The sequence below is a fragment of the Natator depressus genome, chromosome 1 (assembly GCF_965152275.1).
Source record: "Natator depressus isolate rNatDep1 chromosome 1, rNatDep2.hap1, whole genome shotgun sequence".
NCBI classification, from domain to species: domain Eukaryota; kingdom Metazoa; phylum Chordata; order Testudines; family Cheloniidae; genus Natator; species Natator depressus.
The window spans coordinates 217,736,466-217,755,962 of record NC_134234.1 but is presented as its reverse complement, the minus strand read 5'-3'; the positions used below and the strand labels follow the sequence as shown (position 1 = coordinate 217,755,962).

At 47.4% G+C, this 19,497-nt stretch overlaps 1 protein-coding gene and 1 long non-coding RNA gene across 4 annotated transcripts in view; both read right to left on the bottom strand.

Moving 5' to 3' along the window:
• Positions 1-12,461, bottom strand: part of LOC141975415 (uncharacterized) — a 93,208-nt gene extending 80,747 nt beyond the window's left edge. For all 3 annotated transcript variants that reach the window (XR_012635913.1, XR_012635915.1, XR_012635914.1), the window contains exon 1: positions 11,541-12,461. This is a non-coding gene — a long non-coding RNA (uncharacterized LOC141975415). The remainder of the gene's footprint in view (positions 1-11,540) is intronic.
• Positions 12,462-12,508: 47 nt separating this feature from the next.
• Positions 12,509-17,464, bottom strand: LOC141975412 (potassium voltage-gated channel subfamily A member 6-like). The gene has a single exon (XM_074935768.1). The coding sequence runs from the start codon at positions 17,247-17,249 to the stop codon at positions 15,696-15,698; it is 1,554 nt and encodes a 517-aa protein (XP_074791869.1). The 5' UTR covers positions 17,250-17,464; the 3' UTR covers positions 12,509-15,695.
• Between the last annotated feature and the right edge of the window lie 2,033 nt (positions 17,465-19,497).

Here is a 19,497-nt window from a genome sequence, read left to right as displayed (position 1 = left end):
AGGGCTTAAGAATCATGGACATAGTCTCCTCATCAGCATTGTAGTACTCATCCTACACGGCAATGCATCCACCTTCCAGTTCCTTATATCCAGCCAATAGATGACCACAAACTCTAATCTCATGAAGAGGGACTTGCATGGCTGCCACTGGTTCAGGTACCTGGTCATTTTTACTGTCAGAACTTGGGGACTGGGAACCTACCACTCTCCAGAAGATGGCACCATTCTTCAAAGGGTGCTTTGATGGCCACAGTTCCTTATCCAAAATATCATAATTCATCTCAGCAAGAGTTAGCTTTTTGCAAGTAGAAAGCATGCAGATAAAGGTGATCGGGAGCAGTGGGTTGGGACAAAATTTGAAGTCTCCGCCTCTACCGTAAACACTCTGGTGGGGTCTGGGTGGATCAAGGTGGGAGTTGTGATGAATTTCTGTTTCAAATTATCAAAGGCAGCCTGTTCTTCTGGGAACCATGAAAAACAGACTCCTTTTCACAGCAAAGTTGGCTGAGAGGACTGGCCAAAGCAGAGAATCCTGGAGTAAATACTCTATAAAAAACAGCAAAGTCAAGAAGTGTTAGATTCCAGAGACATCCTTTGGTGCCACCCAATCCATGATGGCCACTTTGTGGGGATCCATTGTCAGTCCCTTGGGTGAGATGACATATCCAAGAAATTCAAGAGTGTCCTGGGCAAACTTGCATTTCTCTAGTTTGACATATAGGTGATTCTGGCATAGATTTCAAGAATGCTACACACATGCTGGTCGTGAAGAGCTGAGTCTTCAGAGAAAATCAGAATGTCATTAAGGTAAATAATGACCAAGTGGTCCAGCATATCATGGAATATACCATTCATAACATGTTGAAAGGTTGCTGGAGCATTACCTAGACTGCATGGCATAACTAGATGGCCTTATCGAGTATGAAAGGTAGTCTTCTACTTGTCTCTCTCATGCAGGCAGACCAGCTTATAGGCTATGCACAGATCTAACTTTGTGAAAATACAGGGTGTAGGTGGGCAGTTTAAGAGCTCACTTATTAAGGGAACCAGGGAGCAGCTTCATACAGTCATCTTGTTCAGGGCTTGATAGTCAATACATGGCCACAAAGAGCTGTCCTTCTTGACAAAAAGATGAGAGGGCCTGCTGGGGACATGGATGAAACCCTTCTGAAGGTTCCCTTGCAAGTACAGGTGTAGAGTCTGAAATTCAGGTTTGGAGAGGGCGTATATCTGATGGAATGGGATCTCGGTTTCAACCTGGAGATCAATCAGGCAATCGTAAGTCGGATACTGGGGCAGGATGTCCGCCTTCACTTTGACAAATATATCAGTGAAGTCACGGTATTTGTGGGGAATCTTGGACACAGCACACAGAGCTGCGGGGAATACTGAGGGTCCTGGTCTTCCAGTGGGTGGTGTGAACCTCAGAGTGAACCAGATCCTGGGAGTCAGGATAGCTGGCAATACTAGGAGTTAAAGTGTAGGGTTCACTCCTGCCAGTGAATGTGGGAATGTGGTAAGAGAGGGCATACCTAAGATGACAGGAGCATGAAGGGCCCAGATTAATCCAAATTGGAGGGTTTCCTGGTGTCCTCGAGGGTAATAACCATAACTGGCAAGGTCTGGTGGGTTACTGCTCCCAAGAAGAGAAGAGACCCATCAATAGTGTCGACCAGATCTGGAAAGTCCTTGCATATGGTGGGAACTGCATAGGTCTTAACAAAGTTCAAGTCCGTAAAGTTAGCTGAGGCCCCAGAGTCAACTAGGGCCTTTAGGTGAATCTTAACAGTAGTTGAATCAATAGATGTATTTAGAGTTCCACCAGTAGCTCACTCAGGGGTCCTTCTTTGATGACTGTGATCCATAGGTGCTGGGAACTCCCAGATGGGGGAGATTTCCAGCTCTGCCCAGAATCACTCCTACAGGCTATGGACCTGGCATTTCCCAGCTCCATTTCTGCCCTCATCTTCACTGGACATGTCAAGGCAACATGACTGGTTTCCCCACAAAATAAGCATAAGCCTAACTCCCAGCATCAGTATTTCTCCAAGTCAGAGAGGTACAGGTGAACCTGGCTGGCTTGCAAGAGCTCTGATGCCAGGGAAGACCTGCGCGTTAGGGGTGTCATGAGCAGGGTAAATGACGACCTCCGGAAAAATCAAGGTACACTCATGATGACAATCCATGAGGCGATCATCAGTTCTGATACACAGGTCAATCAGATTGTTCAAAATGGACAGAGGCTCCATGCACGCAAGCTCATCCTTTATACCCTCGTTTAACCCCCAGTAGAAATGTTGCTGTGCCACCTCATTCCATCTGTTGTCAGAAGCCAAAACAATGAAATTCAGCAGTGTATTTGGCACCGGGCCGGCATCCTGGCAGTAAGGCCTGAAGGACTGTCTCAGCATTCCACACCTGGTTGGGGTCATCAAAGGTGATGCGACAATTAGAGGAATTCATTCAAACTATGTCCAAGAGGAGGCTGGACTATTCCAGGAGTGGGGAAAGCCAAGGCCTTCCCAGGCAACAAACAAGCTAAGCACCAGACAGGCCTGGTCCATAGGGAATGATTGAGGGCATAGGAGGAACAGGAGCTGACAAAACTTGCCCCCATCTCTGTCAAATGGGTCAGGCAGAAGAATCTTTGGCTCTGGGAAAGGCGGAGCAGGAGGAGCCAGCAGAGCAACCTGCGTCTGAAAAGGCTGCATTTTGCGATTGCAGGGCAGTTACTTGCACCTGCAGGTTCTGGATGCCATCCATTACTTCAGCTGGGGCCTTAGTACAGTCCATGCTAGCGCTAAGGACCCCGGGCCCTAATTTTAAGGGCTGCTCAATCTCTCAGCTGACTGGGATGAAGGTGGTCTAGTATGCTGGTTGGAGCAGGCATCAGGCCTAGTGGCCAGAGCTGGCATCAGGAACCAAAGACCAGGGACAGAGCCAGAGTCAGGAGCAGCAGGAATCAGGTAATGCAGGAGTAAACACAGTGCTGGGCATCAGCACTGAGCAGCCAGTGAGCTGCTGCTGCCTATGGCTTAAGAACCAGCCTGCTTGCCCATGCAGCAGATCAGGTGGCATGGCCAATCAGACAGTCTGCTGCAGGCCAGCTTTAGTGATGAGACTGCCTGGATATTAGCTCTGCTACAGGCCCTGATTCCTGACACCAACTATGAAATGGTGGGGCCACTAAGAGGTGGATGGTGTTGAAGCACAGAGGCCTTCTTTCCTTCTTGCTGTTTGTTTTGTATAAATTGCCAAGAAAACTTAGCATGTAAAAGGGGGATTTTCAGAAGTGCTCAGAGTTAACCTAATTCTGCTTGCACTGTAGTCAACAGGAGTTTTACCACTGACTTCAAAGGGATCAGGGTTAGGCCAACACTGAGTGCTTTTGAAAACCTCACTCTAAATTTCCAATGCACTTTACAAAGCTCAACAAACTAATCCATAAACAGTGCCTGAGAGTCAGGTATATGCTGTATTGTTGGGCTAAAATGTAGCCCTTACCTTCTTTACCACAAACACATTGCAACGGGTATATGAACCAAACAAAAACCCACTCGCAACCAAAGCAAGACACTCCACTTCATACGCTTCTCCTTCTGCAGAGATGTGAGAGAACAAACAACATGTGACAGATGTCAGCCATGCTGCTTGACACACCTGAACCTAGGTGTCCCATGTCTGAGGTGAGGTGAGGCCTAACAACTGGGCTATAGAATCAGTCTCACCTAAAAGAACTGTTCCACTTTGTATAACTAACTAAATTTTGAGTGGGCCAGAAAGAGTGCCCTAACCACTGGGGTATTGACTAATCTGGGGGTGGGTCTCTCCCTTGTTGACCAGAAATTCCATCTTGGAGCTGAGAAAATTTCTTGATGAAAATTTCATTTAACCAGTATATTACTGCAAAACATTTTGGTTTTGACAAATCAGCGTTTTCCAATGAAAGAACATTTAATCAAAACATTTCCAACTAGTACTACTAATGGGAACTTCAGTAGGCAAATGGCCATTGGCCAGAGTACATCAGCATAATTCCTCTGGTGTCAGTGGAGCTATGCTGATGTACACCAGATGAGGATCTGGCCCCTAAAACCAGACAACTGTGTGCATAAGTCTTTTTGAACTTATGCTTGACATATCACGTCTGGCACAAAACTGTGTAATACCACCCTGCCCCCCCTCTAAACAAACAAAAAGATTTAGCCGAATCAGGCCCATAGATCTTGGTATATTATCATAGCAAGGAATCTGTCATCTGTTGCAGTTTATCCCTTTCATGTATATTTGTTGCTGAATCACTAATATGTGGCTAAATATAAGGTACAAGGAGCCATAATTGTCTGTACTGTAGCTTGTACTCCTGAAAAGAGTATAAAGGCATGAACACCAGCAGAACATTATGGAGGATCAGATGCTAAGTTTTTTAATGAGGCTATTAAAATACATGAAAAAATAATCCTGCCAGATTTGAAGTGCTCAGTACTGGTGTGATGCAGGCATCTGAGTGCTTGAAGAGCAAATACAAATCTGTGACAGAAATAACTGGTAAGCTATGCTCCTGTCTTGTATGGTTGTATTCCTTCTCACTTTTAAGTCTTTATCCCAGAGTGAAAAACCCTTCATGGACTTTGATTTACTTCTTCCAGACAAGCTGTGAAAAAAAATCAACAATCTTTTGCTTACCTTCATTGTGCGTCCTGCCAGCTTTCAATTTACCCCAGCAATAAGTCAGCTCTGGGCTTTGTTCACTAGCCCTTAATCACAGGAGAGTTTGCACAAGGAATGGGAGGTCACAAGAGAGTAGCCCCATCCGTTGGGGCTGAACCTGTGAGACAGACTCCCTTTGACTTCAGCACATCTAAGGAACAGGCCCCTAGCCAACACAAAGCCAGCAGTTACCAGAACTTGGGCTGGACAGTTAGTTACGCAACAGCTCTGATCCTCACAGCCTTGCTCCCCACATATTAATGATTTGTAGCAGAGTAGTACCTAGAGGTTCCAACCATTCTGCTTGGGATTGTACAGATATTGGTAAGGGACGGTCCCTGCCCAAGGAACTTACTGCTTAAATAGAAAAAAAGACAACAGATGAGAGGAAGGTTATTCCCCTCGTTTTACAGATGGGGAACTGAGGCACAGAGATTCAGGAACTTTCCCAAGCTAGAGCCAGAAACTGAAGCCAAAACTCCTAGTCCAATATCTTAACTATAAGACCATCCTTCTTATTAGTCACCTATAGTCTCTTAGACTGAGGGGGAACCACGCTCTGAGGATACTGATGCATTTTCCTGATGGTAAACACCAACTCAGACATTTTCTACACTCCAACCCTCAGCAAACATGGTCAATATGCTGGGAAGAATTACTACTTGTCTGCTACAATACCCAGGTAGGTGGGTCCCTTTGGGGCCTATTTGAACCTCCTGCTCTGAACCAGGCATAAGGACATATCTATCTAAGGAACTCATACGGACCCCCTTACTATCTGAGGGTTTCACAATCATTATTGTATTTACCCTCAGAACACCCCGCTGCGGTGGGACACTGCTGTTATCCCCACTGCACAGATGGGGAACCGAGACACAGAATCACTTAGGGTTGAACGTTCAAAAGGACGTTACTTACACTGACACTTCCACTGATTTCAACGGAAGTTCGGCTCCTAACTCCTTCTGAGCAATCAGCCCTAACTGACTTACGCAAGGTCACACACTGTGTTTGTGGGGGACCAGAAATCAAACGGGGGTATCCTACAGCCTAGTCTAGCACTCTAACCACTGGACCATCCTTTTTTACAGGAGATAAACAGTAGTGGGAGACTGAATAGCAAGACAAATGCCACCTTTCCTACTAGAGGCACAATCCTTTCCCCTGTAACAACCAGGAAATCATTGGGACTGTATTTTTCAAAAAAACCCTTCTTGTTAACACACATTACTAGCAAAATGCTGAAAGATCACCTGCTGAGTGAAGACAGGGAGCCTACAGAATTCATGGGCATTATATATTCCATTAAGGCACACTGCACTGCAAAGCAGTCTGGATTAATTAACCAGCCTTCTTACTCAGTATGGATTTTACAGGGGCTGTGGCCAAGAATGAGACAGCATCAGAATGTACAAATTCTCTGCAGTCATACTCAGAGTGTGTCCTTCACCGCCCACATCCAGCCACCTCCCCTATCACTTCATCCATCTCAGACCATTAGAATGTCATGGTGGTGTGTGAGGAAGATGGAGACATCCAGGGGCTACTCTGGTTGTTGTCATGGACAATCAACAGTTATAACTAGAGCTGGTTGAAAAATGGATTTTCCAGCCTGTACAAAATTTCAAGATTGGAGGAGGGGGGGTGGGGGAGGGCTGGCGAATGGTCCCAAACTGGGATGCAGAAACCAAACTTTTTTACAAAAATGAAATTAAAAAAACAATGTTTCAGGTCAATTGAAATGTTTTGTTTCAATAAAATTCAAAACATCTTTTTGTTCTGTGTTTGGAGAGTGCCTAGCACAATGGGATTTTTGTCCATGTTTGGGGCTCCTATGTGCTCCTGAGATACAAATAAAAATTAAGAATTACACCCACATTTGTTCCTGCTTCCACTGATGTCGATGGGAGCAAGAACAGGACCAGAAATAAATTCAATACCATTTTCCTAGTATATGTTTGGAAGAACCACATTCCTTGGCTGTCTAAATAATTGTTATAGCAGAACTATCCTATAAGTGCTATAGAACTATAAGTGCGGCTTATGGCCCCCATTCAGGACCACTCTTAAGCACCTGCTCAACTTTAAGCACGTGCTTCAGTCCCATTGAACTCAATTAGATTTATGTGCTAAATCCTGTTCACTCCAGTGGAACTTCAGCATGTGCTTAAGGGCTTCCCTGAATTGGGATGTATATTGATGTGATCAGCCTGAAAAGGATTTTGTTTAACTTTCTCATTTGCAAAATTTAAAAATGTAACAAGTTCTCGCCAAGCCACTCCAGACCCAAACACAAGGCGATGACTTCACCACAGGATCAAACAGGGAGTGCAAATGAGCTGCAAGGAGCATATCCTTTTACAGACAAAGAACTAAATTCCTCCCAGCTCTTACATGGGTACATAGAGCTGGGGTAAGGTCAGGAGAAAGGAGCCTCCCACAGTTCACATAGTCTACGTTAGTGGTGGGCAGAAGGACGCTCTCTGAGCTTAGGGGATTGCTTTGTTACCTGCCCACAGGATCACACTGTCCCAAGGGAGGTGGGGAGGGCAGAAAGCAGAAGGAGTCATGGCTGCATCCTCTCTGTGCCACAGAAGGGTGTTTGGGAGAGAATATAGATTCACAGATTTTAAGCTCAGAGGGACCCATTATGATCATCTAGTCGGACCTCTTGCTTGAAACATAGAAGCCACAGAATTTCACCTATCACCATTAATTTCTGCATCAAGCCCATATATATCTGGTTGAGCTGGAACATCTCTTTTAGAAAGACATACAAGATGCTGCACCCCTTAAATCCAATGGGATTGCTCAAATTAGTAGAAACTACACCTGGTAGTAAGGGTTGCAAGACTGGACAATACATGAAGATAAAAACAAACCAGAGGAAACAACAACCCTGAGGTAAGGTAAGAGAAGGAAAGAGCAATGGAAAGGACAACAAGTAAGGCTGCGAGTCTGTCACAGAGGTCACAGATTCCGTGACTTTCCGGGACCTCTGTGACTTCTGCAGCGGCCAGCACAACTGACTCCCGGGCCAGCCACACTGGCCACTGCTGGGGCACTCTAGGGCCACCCCGTGTTTCCCCCCCCCACCTCCAGCAGCAGCAACAGTCTTGAGCAGCCCTCCCACCCCCTTCACGGAGCACCAGCAGCAGTCTCAGGCCATCTGCCTCCCATCCCCGACCGAGCACCAGTGGTTGTCTCAGGCCGCCCCTCACCCCCGAGGCTGTCTCGGGCCACATACCCCCGGACCACCAGCAGCGGTCCCCGGCTGCGCATGCTCCCCCACCGCTCGAACAACAGCTGAGCCCCTGGGCCACCTTCCACCTCAGAACACCAGTGGCACCCCAGGGCCGCCCCCAGCCTCAGAGGTGCCCCGAAGTCCCCCCTCCAGGACACCCAAGATTTAGTCTAGGGTATATAGTACAAGTCACTGACAGCTCACGGGCCATGAATTTTTGTTTACTGCCCGTGACCTGTCCATGACTTTTACTAAAAATACCCATAATTAAATCTTAGCCTTAACAATAAGATTATCCTGCATGAATGAAGTCAGTGGGAGCAGGAATGTGCCCTTAGAGAGTAACAAAGCGTTCTGTGTTTGCTTGGTAAAATGTAGGGAACAGTCCTGCATTGGCTCCTTCAGACTGATGGACCAGGTGGAAATTAATAGGCCTTTTCCCACATCTAATTTCTATGGCATGTACGTATGTCCCTCAAGGGATCAAACACCAAAAACTCATCAAAGCCACTTCTTACTGTGACTCGAACTAAAGCAGAAAGGCAACATACTAAGCAATGCTTCGATACTCCAAATTCTTCCTAAAGTCAGTGGAGTTACACCAGGAGTTAATTTGACACAGTATAGTTACAATTATTCTCCACTGTAGCCAATCAGGCCTTGGGCAGTCATGCCTAGGGGGGAAACAAGAGTTTGTCCTACTGGTTAGAGTTGGATCCAGAGTGGGCAGAGTCCAGGAAATGAGCTGAGGGTCAGTGCCAGAGGGACAGAAGCCAAATGCCAGAACTGGAGAGTCGATCAGAATCAAAAACCAGAGAGGCAGAGCCTGGTTGCCTAGTAGCGAAGTTAGTGAGGGAGCAGGCCAGCAGCTGGTCCTAGCTGGTCTGGTCCCTGACATCCAATGTTGGGGTATCAGATCAGTGACCTACTTTCCCTGCTACCCAACCAACTGTGCTAAGCTTGGGGTCATATTCCCTTTGCTCCAGATCCTGACCTAATTTCTGCCCACAAAACACCTGTTGAAGTCAATAGGAGTTTTGCCCAAAACTGATGGCATGATCAGACATTTTGTATGGAAATTCTCCATGTTGGGTTGTGTTCTCAATAATGAATTTGAGAATATGGGCAACGTGATGCCTCAGAGGGGTACTGCTGTCTCAGGAAATGCAAACTGAGCAGAGCAGGAGAGATTGAAGCTAGTGAAAATGGCAATGGGAAAGATTTTAAGGCAATCTGGAGGATCAGGACTGGCCATTATTATTCCATCCTGAAAAAAAAAATAAGACCAGGGCACCTGATAACACTGCATTGCCCAGAACAGACCAAATTCTGCCCTCAGTTAAACTATGAGCTGTGATTTCAAGGGAAGGGGTCAGGGTGTAGCCGAGTTCAGAGTACAACATCGCCCTAAGTTTGACTGGTGTGAGGCACCCCTATGCTGCAGGTGAAGCATTGGAAAGCTGCTCCGTACAAAAAGCACAGCGGCATTTGTTCAGAGGAAAAGATCCTGGGTCAGATTCTGCTTTCAGTTACACTGGTGTAAATCTGGAGTAATTTCACTAACATTCAGAGGAATTATTCCAAAACTGTATCAGTGTAAGGTGAGTGCAGCATCTGGCCCGGTCTCTGTTTCCTGAAAATGGATGCCATCATGCTAATTGAAAACAACAGACACATTGAAAAGCAGCAAGAGGAGACACTGATGTAGCAATTTTCTTGTAAAATGCCATTTCATTTCTCTCCTGAGCATGTAAGAGAATTAGCCAAGCTGTACTCTAAGGACCAGATCCTCAGCTGGTGAAAATCAGCATAGCTGCTGTGCTGATTCACACCAGCTAAGGAGCTGTATTCTAAATACTTGTGTTTAGAACCCTGCATAAGTTTATGCACAGAAAATAACAGCTAAGCTTAAAGAGATATTGGGCCTGATTCTCCTCTCACACCCAGTTAAATCAGGAGTAATTTAATTTAAATCAGTGAAATTACACCTGTACAAAACTGGGGTGACAGCAGAATCTTGAAATGCATGTGGGCCATAATAATAAGTGTTTTGTGTATCTCCGGTACTTTTTAGCTGTCTTCACACAGGACTTTATGCCAATTTAACAGATGAGGAAACAGGAGAAAATTGGTGAAGTGACTTGCTCAAGGCCATGCTACAATTCAGTGGCAGTTGAGGCAAGAACAGAGATCTCCTCTCACCGTCAGTCCTGTTTTCTAACCACTAGACACCATTGCCTCTGGCTGCTTAAGTAAGCTAAGTTGTTCATGGAAACATGTGTGCCCAAATCTCTCCTCAGAAATCACCCCCCAAAAAGGCACATTTAGCAAAGCTAAATTTATTTCTTCCCCTTCTCTAACTCAGACTAGAGAAGATGTGGACATTCCCTTTAACCTGCAGGAACCAGCAAAATGCTTGTGTCATAGCAATTCTAAACCCACAGTTAACATCATGGTTATTTGTTCACAAAATTGTTAAAAAAAAAAAAAAAAAAAAGACTGACCTAAAACATCCAGGCCCTTCTGCCCACCTAACAAACCCCAGTATGGCCTTTGAAACAAACAAGCAAAATTCAAAGTACAGCCAAGCCTTACATAACTGTCAAGATGTGTGCCTGGATCACAAAAGCAAGGGCATGACCTTACTGCTGGAGCCATTGTACACCTTCCCCATGACCTCTCCCATGTTTGTTAGTCGTGTCAATTTAGTTTAGTGCCTAATCCTTCACAGGGCTGAGCTCCTCCTGGAAATGGCTTCATCTCACATTGACTTTGGCAGTAGATGAGGGTACACAGCACGCTCTGGGAGGTGTTCATTATGTCACAGGATCAGGACCTTAAGCCATGATCCTGCAAACACCTGCTTCCATGCTTAACTTTGACTTTCAGGGGATTTCTCACATGTGTAAAGTCAAACACATACATAAGTGTTTCCTAGATACAGACCTTAGACTGTAAACTCTTAGGAGAAAGGACAGAGATCAGAATCTGATCACAGTTACAGTAGCGTAAACAGAGTTTCTCTGGATTTACACTGATGTAACTGAGATCAGAAGCTGTTCCACTGTCTTTAACTTGGCTGTAAACTGTCAGGCACATTTCTGGCATTGTATTAATAATTCTGTTCTTATTCATGCCAGTTTAAATCTGGGGAGATTCCACTGAATGCAATGGAATTGCTTCAGATTTACATAAGTGTAACTGAGAAGAGGGCCTGTGGGAAACCGGTGGCTGACACCTGTTGCAAACCACACATTATTTCCCTGATGCAAACAGAGCATTTATACTATAGGTTTGGGGTAGGGGGAACCCTATATTTTAAACAAAGAATATTTTTTCCTTGATTAAAAAGATAGGGACAGATTCAGGTGCAAATCAGTGTAGCTGCACTGAAGTTAATGGAGTTATGACAACTTACACCAGCTGAGGATCTGTTCCATAGTTTATTTTTGTATTCTATAATCTCTCTCTCTTCACCTAGGATAAGATTCTCCCAGCAGGCTTCAAATCTTAATTGGAAAATCATTCTCTTTAACTGCAAAGAAATCAGGGGTTAATTTCATAGATGGAAAGGGAAAAATCTTACCGACTTCTTCTGCAACAGCAGGTGAGGTAGCTGTTTCTGCACCTTTCCTTTTGGGGAGGACTCTGTGTTCTGTCCAGCACACTGGAGAGACACTTTCCCCCCTGCCCTGCTTCTTGCTGCACTGAATTTCCTTTGACTCACTCTTCTTTGTTGCCACAGGAATCTTTCTACATTAAACTGATGGGCCCCTGGCAGAAGCTTCCAGTCAATTCACTTTCACCACCACAGCAGCAGCAAATCTTCTCCAGCTGTAGACACTCAAAGAGCAGGGCACAGGGGAAAATGCTTGAAAAGCCTGAGTTGCAACACTTTCAATACGAAAGAAATAAAATTTTCATCTCAGGGGGGTGTCTGTGCATTAGCTCCCAAGAATGCAATGTCTTTGGAACATTACAAGACAATCCTTTGTGCATTTCCAAACTGCTGCAGGGCAAAAGGAGGCCAAAAAAAAAATTGTCATTAGAATTCTTCCACCCCTCCTCCAGACACTCTGCCTTGGCTTGATTTTGTACAAAATATCCCTTAGGGAAATAGCCAGGGCTACAGTATTCTCTTCAGCAAAAGGGCTTGGAAAGAATCAATAGTCTCTTCAACAGCAAGATTCTTTTTCTACTGAGAATTGAAATATTTGTGACTCTTATTTAATTCACGGCTTTAGGTTTCAGGGTTCCTGTCATGGGGCATCCAGTTGATTTCAAATTCACAGGCCTTTTGTCCCTCCAACCATTGGACTGACAGCCTCAGGATGCCCTTCCATGGCTACCGACCTCTCTGTTTGCAAAGATATACAGACTGAATGTCTTCCGATTTGCTGTATTGTCTGCTTTCAAATGTTGCCTTCAAATATTTGCAACACGAATCAGTCTTGAGCTTGATGTGTTTGGGTGGGGAGCAGACTTCTTTGGCAAGCACAGCGAACCCAACCGCCCCCCCATCACTACTACCCCCACCCCCCACACTATAGCCTTTTCCAAACAGCTGTAATAATGGGATGTTTGTGTCTGGGAACTTGGAATATTTAGCCAGTGTTTTTGCTTGTAGCCAAAGTCACAAGGTACAGAGAAACAGTCTGTGAGGTTGTTATGGAAACAAGTCCCTAGAGATTCCTAGTTTCCACAAATGCTTCACAAAGATGTGCTCTGACTTAAGAAGGAAAATAGCTAGATAGATAGCAAAACAGCCTCTTATATCCCAAATGAATGCCTAAAGTCAGGAACTTAGGTGTTTTCAAAAATCCCACTCTAAGTGATGTGAGAGCACAAGTTCTATTGAAAGCCAGTGGGATGTGTGCAGCTAAATCACTCAGGCATTTTCTTAACTCCCACCCATAATTCCTAAATAAAAGTGGCCCTCTGCTGAGAAGTGCTGAGCACCCACAATAATTGCAAATGCTCAACAACCCTGAAAAATCAGCCCATGTTCACTAAAGTGCTTAAAATATTGATTTTGGATGCCTAACTTTAAGCACCCAAGTTTGCATATTTGGACCCTTGTTTCCTTTTTGCCTCTCAGTTATGGCAAAGGAAATCCATAAAGTCAATTTCACGTATTTTTCATAGACAGTTTCATCTGCAAGTTCTTCTCAGTGTTGAAAAGTTTGGGTGGCAAACACTGCAGGGAGTTGTTTGCAGCAGACTGCTTTCACTAGCATGTTTCTTTGTTTTGTAGAGATATTTCTATTGACCATAAAACCTACACACACCACAAAAGCCCCACATTTAAGTGGAGAGCATCCCTTAAACAAACAATTCTAGGACACCTGGACCACACCTTCGTGCTGGAGTTAGGTTATGGAGATTGTCCTGCCAGCAATTTGGTCTGAATCTAAATGTCTTAGAAGACAAGGGTTTCTGCCAATCAATGATGCCGGTGTCAGGACCCAGGGAAGAAATGGGCTAAGGAATTTAAGCTTCTGCAGCAGATAACAGTATGTCTTGTCTCTCCTCCTGAACTTTTGTTTAATCTGAGTTTTTTATATCTCAGTTTAGGGAAACTTTTAGCAGCTAGAATACACACACATAAAAACAACCCCAAAAATAGCACAGGCATTGTGCTGAGAGACAGCAGTGCCCTGGATACCTCAAGCGGTGTCTCTCAAAAAGGCCATTCAGCAGAGCTACTGCACACCTGCTGGTACCACAAAGAGTCTGAGCACAAACAGCCTCCGCCATAGAAAAAAAAATCATAATAATTCATTATGTAAAACAGTCTTCCTGAAATACAACCAAACAAAATAGCTTTGTGCTGAACTATCAGCTACCATCAGTTTCAATGGGATTTGATAGTACTCATCACATCTCACAATCAGGCCTAAGGACCTGATCTTGCAGCATGGAAATCCACAGTAGTTTTTGCTACTGACTTCAGTAGGAGAAGGATCAAGGCCTAATGCTTTGATCCTCCACTAAGAACTGTGCAGAGAGATCACTGCACCCAATACAGAGCCCCTTTGAAGTCAGTGGGACTCGGGGTGAGCACAAAAGTGTTGAGGTTTGCCCACGCAGTTCTCAGTGCAGGATCAGGGCTTAAATGAGGAAAGACCATGATAAAGTCTGGCTTAACCATCAATTTCCCTTTCCTCCCCACTTGCTCTCCAACAAGGAAAGGTGTTGAGCAATTTTTTTAAAAAATCAGAAAAAAGGCAGAGTTATTTTAAATAGTGAGATGATCTGAGATACAGTAGATGTACCTTGAGATGTAAAATGTGCTCACTGATAAGCATAATGCTTCAGACCGGCGTGTGCCTTTTGCACTGCTGACAAATGGTGCTCTCATAAGAACCTGGAGTATATGAATGATCTTGGTGCACCTTCCATCTAAACTTACATTTTGGGTATTTCTTGTTAAGACAGCAGCATCTTTCCAAGATTAGGCCTTTAGGTCTTGGTCCTCATTCAAAAGATCCCAGTTATGCCTTTAGGGTTTATCTAGATAGATTAGGGAAATTTGCACTGGTGGCAATGCATACCCCTAATGACACAGCTATACTGGTGTGACTGACCCCGGTGGGCTGGTCATACCAATGTAAGCCCCATTTTGCACTGACGCAGTGTGTCTACAGCAGGGGTCTGCAGCAGTGTAACTACACCATTGCAAATCTCCCTAATCTATACAAGCCCTTAAATTCAGAACTCCACACCCCAGTGAAGTCAACGGCTCCCGCTAAGTACAGAACTGGATACTTGTAGCATAAAGTACATTTCATTAAAACACTTATGTGGTACGTGTTGGAAGACAAAGGAATTAGCCCAAACGTGCCTTGCATAGGAAGTCACTTACAGGCACAAAGATGGTGTTGCTATGATAAATGATAATTAACACTAGGGCACCGATGGAAACAAAGGTGAAATTTGTTCAAAACACAAAGAATAAGAAAATAATTACTATAAATTTAAAAAAACAACTGTTTCTGCCATGCCACAGATGGCGAATATTGGTCACAACTTCTATCGTCGCAATTAGTTAAAAATTAAAGTGCTTTTAGATCTGAAAATCTTATAACAAACAGGCCCTTACATGTGTACTGCAGTGCAAACCCAGGGGAAAGTGTCAGAGGTAGGGCACTCGTTGACTTTCCCTACATCTGCAGAACACAATGCAATGCTGGATCCAACATTTCCATTCTCCCAAGGCAACCGCAAGGCAGGCATGACTGATCCCCCAACCAAGGTCACTGCACCAGCACAGGAATTCACCGCCACAGCTTGAGACAGCTGTTAGTAGCCCATTTGATCTATTCCCTGCCTGATCTTTTAGCAACAAACGTGGCCTGGGCTTTTCTTTTGTCGATGTACTAGAATAATTAGTCTTCAGAGTTACAACTGGAATAAAGCTCCGCCCCATGCCAAAAATAAAATGGAAGGGGAAGGGGACAACAGGTGGGCTCCCTTGGTCTATAGAGTAAGGCAAAAGAATGTCCAATTGCACAAGCTAATGAGACATAGCAATCAAGAACAGGAGTGTCCAAATCACAAGCAATTTGTTTTCGGCATCACAATTCGCAGTCTGGTGTTTTGTCTTGAACATATGCAGCTACTACTGGGAGAGAGAATGTGCAGCAGCTTGTGGCTATGCATTTGGGATCCAGGAGAATGGGGCGAGGGTAGAAGAACTGTAAAAGTCCAGTCTTATTCCACACCCTGTTAGAGAAGCTGATCACACTTCTGTCAGCATTTTCTTCCCTCTGTAGCCCTGGTTGCTGGTTGGAATGAAGTTGGGATATTTCATAGATTCTAAATCTTCTGCCTCCAGAAATTCTAATTTACTGAGGGACTGATTACTGTCCCTCTTTTTAGGCGCCGAGAAAGGAGATTGCTGCTGGCCACAGGTGACATGGGTGTACTGGCACTGCTCCTCCTGCTCAGTTTCTCGGTGGTAGAAGTAATTGAAGTTGGACACAATGACAGGTACAGGCAGGGCTATGGTCAGCACGCCAGCGATGGCACACAAGGAGCCCACGATCTTGCCCCCGATTGTCATAGGGTACATGTCCCCATAGCCCACAGTGGTCATGGTCACTACTGCCCACCAGAAAGCATCTGGGATACTGGTGAACAAAGATTCTGGGTCATCAGTCTCAGCAAAATACACGGCGCTAGAGAAGAGGATCACACCGATGAAAAGGAAAAAGATGAGGAGACCAAGCTCCCTCATGCTCGCCTGGAGGGTTTTCCCCAGGATCTGCAGCCCCTTGGAGTGTCTGGAGAGCTTGAAGATCCTGAAGACCCTGACCAGGCGGATGACCCTGAGGATGGCCAGGGACATGGCTTGCTGCTGGCCCCCGTTGTTGTTAATGTTGTTCCTAGGCTGCTGTTTTTGCTGCTGCTCCTGAGCCAGCTCGGTGCCCAGGGTGATGAAGTAGGGGATGATGGCCACGATGTCGATGATGTTCATGATGTTCCTGGAGAACTCGGGCTTGCTGGGGCAGGCGAAGAAGCGCACCAGCAGCTCGAAGGAGAACCAGATGATGCACAGGGTCTCGATGAGGAAGAAGGGGTCAGTGAAGAAGGGGCTTGCCCTGGGAGAGGGGTGCATCGGGGACGGGGTGCCATTTGGCTGCTCAGGAAGCAAGAACTGCCCGTCCTCCCGGTGCGCGCCCTCCGCAAAGCCCGGCGGTGCGCCCTTGCTCTCCTGGCGGAACTCGGGCAGGGTCTCCAGGCAGAAGATGACTATGGAGATGAGGATCACCAGCACCGAGACAATGGCGATGCCCCGGGCCGGCCCAGAGCTCTCCGGGTACTCGAAAAGGAGCCACACCTGGCGCTGGAAGTGCTGCTGAGGCAGGGGCTTCTCCTCCTCCTGGATGAAGCCCTCGTCCTCCCGGAAGGTCTCGATGGCCTCCTCGCCCAGCTGGTAGAAGCGGATCTCCTCCATGAAGACGTCCAGGGGCACATGGACCGGCCTGCGGAGCCGGCCCCCGGACTGGTAGTAATAGAGGATGGCGTCGAAGCTGGGCCGGTTCCGATCGAAGAAGTACTCGTTGCGCAGCGGGTCGAAGAAGCGCACCCGGCGGCTCGGGTCCCCCAGCAGCGTGTCCGGGAAGAGCGACAGGGTCCGCAGCTGGGTCTCGAAGCGCAGCCCGGAGATGTTGATCACCAGGCGCTCGCTGCTGCAGCAACTGCCGCTGCCGCTCCGCTCCTCCCCGGCCGCCTCCGCCTCTCCGCAGCCGCCCCCGGCCCCTGCGAGAGACAGGGGCTCCTCCGCCCTCATGCCAGCTGCACTGCCCGGCCAGGGGAGCCGGGCCCGGCGGGGAGGTGGCGGGGCAGCCCTGGGTCTGCGGCTCTGCCCAGCGCAAGCTGCGCGCTCCCTCCACTCGCTGCTGCTGCCTGGGGTCTGGGTCTGTCTGTCCTCCGCTCTCCCGACTGGGGTCTGGGTCCGTCTGGCCTCCCTTCCCTCCCCCGACTGGGGTCTGGGTCCGTCTGTCCCTCTACCCGCTGCTGCTGGGGTCTGGGTCCGTCTGTCCTCTCCTCCCCTCCCCTCCCCTCCCCTCCGCTGGGGTCTGGGTCTGTCTGTCCTCCCTTCCCCCCCGACTGGGGTCTGGGTCCGTCTGTCCCTCTACCCGCTGCTGCTGGGGTCTGGGTCCGTCTGTCCCCTCCTCCCCTCCCCTCCCCTCCCCCCCCCCCCCGACTGGGGTCTGGGTCCGTCTGTCCTCCCTTCCCCCCCGACTGGGGTCTGGGTCCGTCTGTCCCTCTACCCGCTGCTGCTGGGGTCTGAGTCCGTCTGTCCTCCCTTCCCCCCGCTGGGGTCTGGGTCTGTCTGTCCGCCCTTCCCCAGCTGGGGACTGGAGCTAGCGGTCTGTCCGGCTGTCCCTGTTTCACCTCCCGGAGGCCGGCTCGCTGGCTGTCCTTCCCTCTCCTCCAGGAGCCGGGGTGTGTCTGTCGCTCCCGCTTGCCAGTTTCTCTCTTCTCCGGGTCGCGGGATCTAGGTCTGTCTGTCCCTCGCGCCTCTCGGGGGACCGGGGCCGCTCAGTCTGTCCTTCCTGCCCGGCTCCGCCTCCCCTCCGCCTGTTGCTCCTTCCGCGCACCGGCTCAGCCTCTGGCGGTGCCTGGCTCCGGCTCTCTCGCTGCAGCGCGGGCTGCGCCCCGCTTCTCCTCGCCGGGCACCGGCTGGGTGTCTGGGCGCCTGCCCCTCGCCCTGGCCTCTCGCTGCTGCCGCAGCTCCTCGAGCTCCGTCCTCTCTACTCCCTACACACACAGCTAGGCGTGGAGCGGAGACTGGTGCCTGCCTCCGCCTTACTCCCCATACCCCCCTCCCACCCAGCCGGAGGATGCAGCAACAGTAAACTCCCGGGGGGGGGGGGGGAATCTGTGTCCGCACTACCCTCCCCACCAGCGGCCCTACGAGCTCCCAGCAGGAAGGTGTAGTTCGCTACAGCCCTCCCATCCCAACGGATGGATGCATGACCTTCCCCCACGCGAATTGCTTTGCAGCCAGATGCTTCCAACTCAGGGGCTTGCTCTGGAGCTAGCAGCTCCCCCTACTCGAAATGAAACAGTTTTGTTAACCTAAGCCCTGGCGAACGACAGAAAACAAGGCAGCATGATCCAGTGTTCAGGGCTGGGAAACGCGGCTCCTGGAGACCTGGAGCGTGCTCCCTTTTTTTGCTCATGACTATCTGACCTTGAGGAAGTCACTGGCTGGTTTTAAACAGCCTCCAGAGCCTCACTTTATATGTATGATCTGATCACATATATTAAAAAGAACAAAATGTTACCCTTTAGGAAACCGGCTTTGTGAATGGAAATTACTTGGGTAATCTACGGGGAGTCAGGAGACCTGAGCTCAGTCGGGGTAACCGAGTGAAATGTTGTGTCCTGTGTACTACAAGAGAGCACACTAGATGATTTAACACTAACAGTCCTTTTCTGGTCTTAACATCTCTTACCAGCTCCTGCTATCACTTAATCTCACTGTGGCTCAGTTTCTCGTCTGTAAAAGGGGCTAATGCTCCTTCCCCTCCTTGCAAAGAACCATTTGGTCATTTGATGAAGAGTACTTTACCAGTGCTACGTATTATTATCTAGGCTTTTATCGTTGTAGCATCTGATGCCTTTGTTGGCTTCCAGCCACCTCCTCAGCCCACACCATCCCTGAACAGCATACAGTGTAGAAGCAAAGCATTCCCTGACCTCTCTCCCTTTCCAGTCTAGTTACCTGGCAAAATTCTTTTTTGTTAACGCCTGGAACATTTCTGACCAGTTGTTTGCTGCTTTTCCTGGTTCTAGAGTAACAGCCGTGTTAGTCTGTATTCGCAAAAAGAAAATGAGTACTTGGGGCACCTTAGAGACTAACCAAGAAGCAAGCTGTAGCTCACGAAAGCTTATGCTCAAATAAATTGGTTAGTCTCTAAGGTGCCACAAGTACTCCTTTTCTTCTTCCTGTTTCTGTCTTCAGAAAGGAGATGAGAATCAGCTATTAAATTATTTTAACTTTCTGTAGTTCTTTTTCCCTCCTCTTG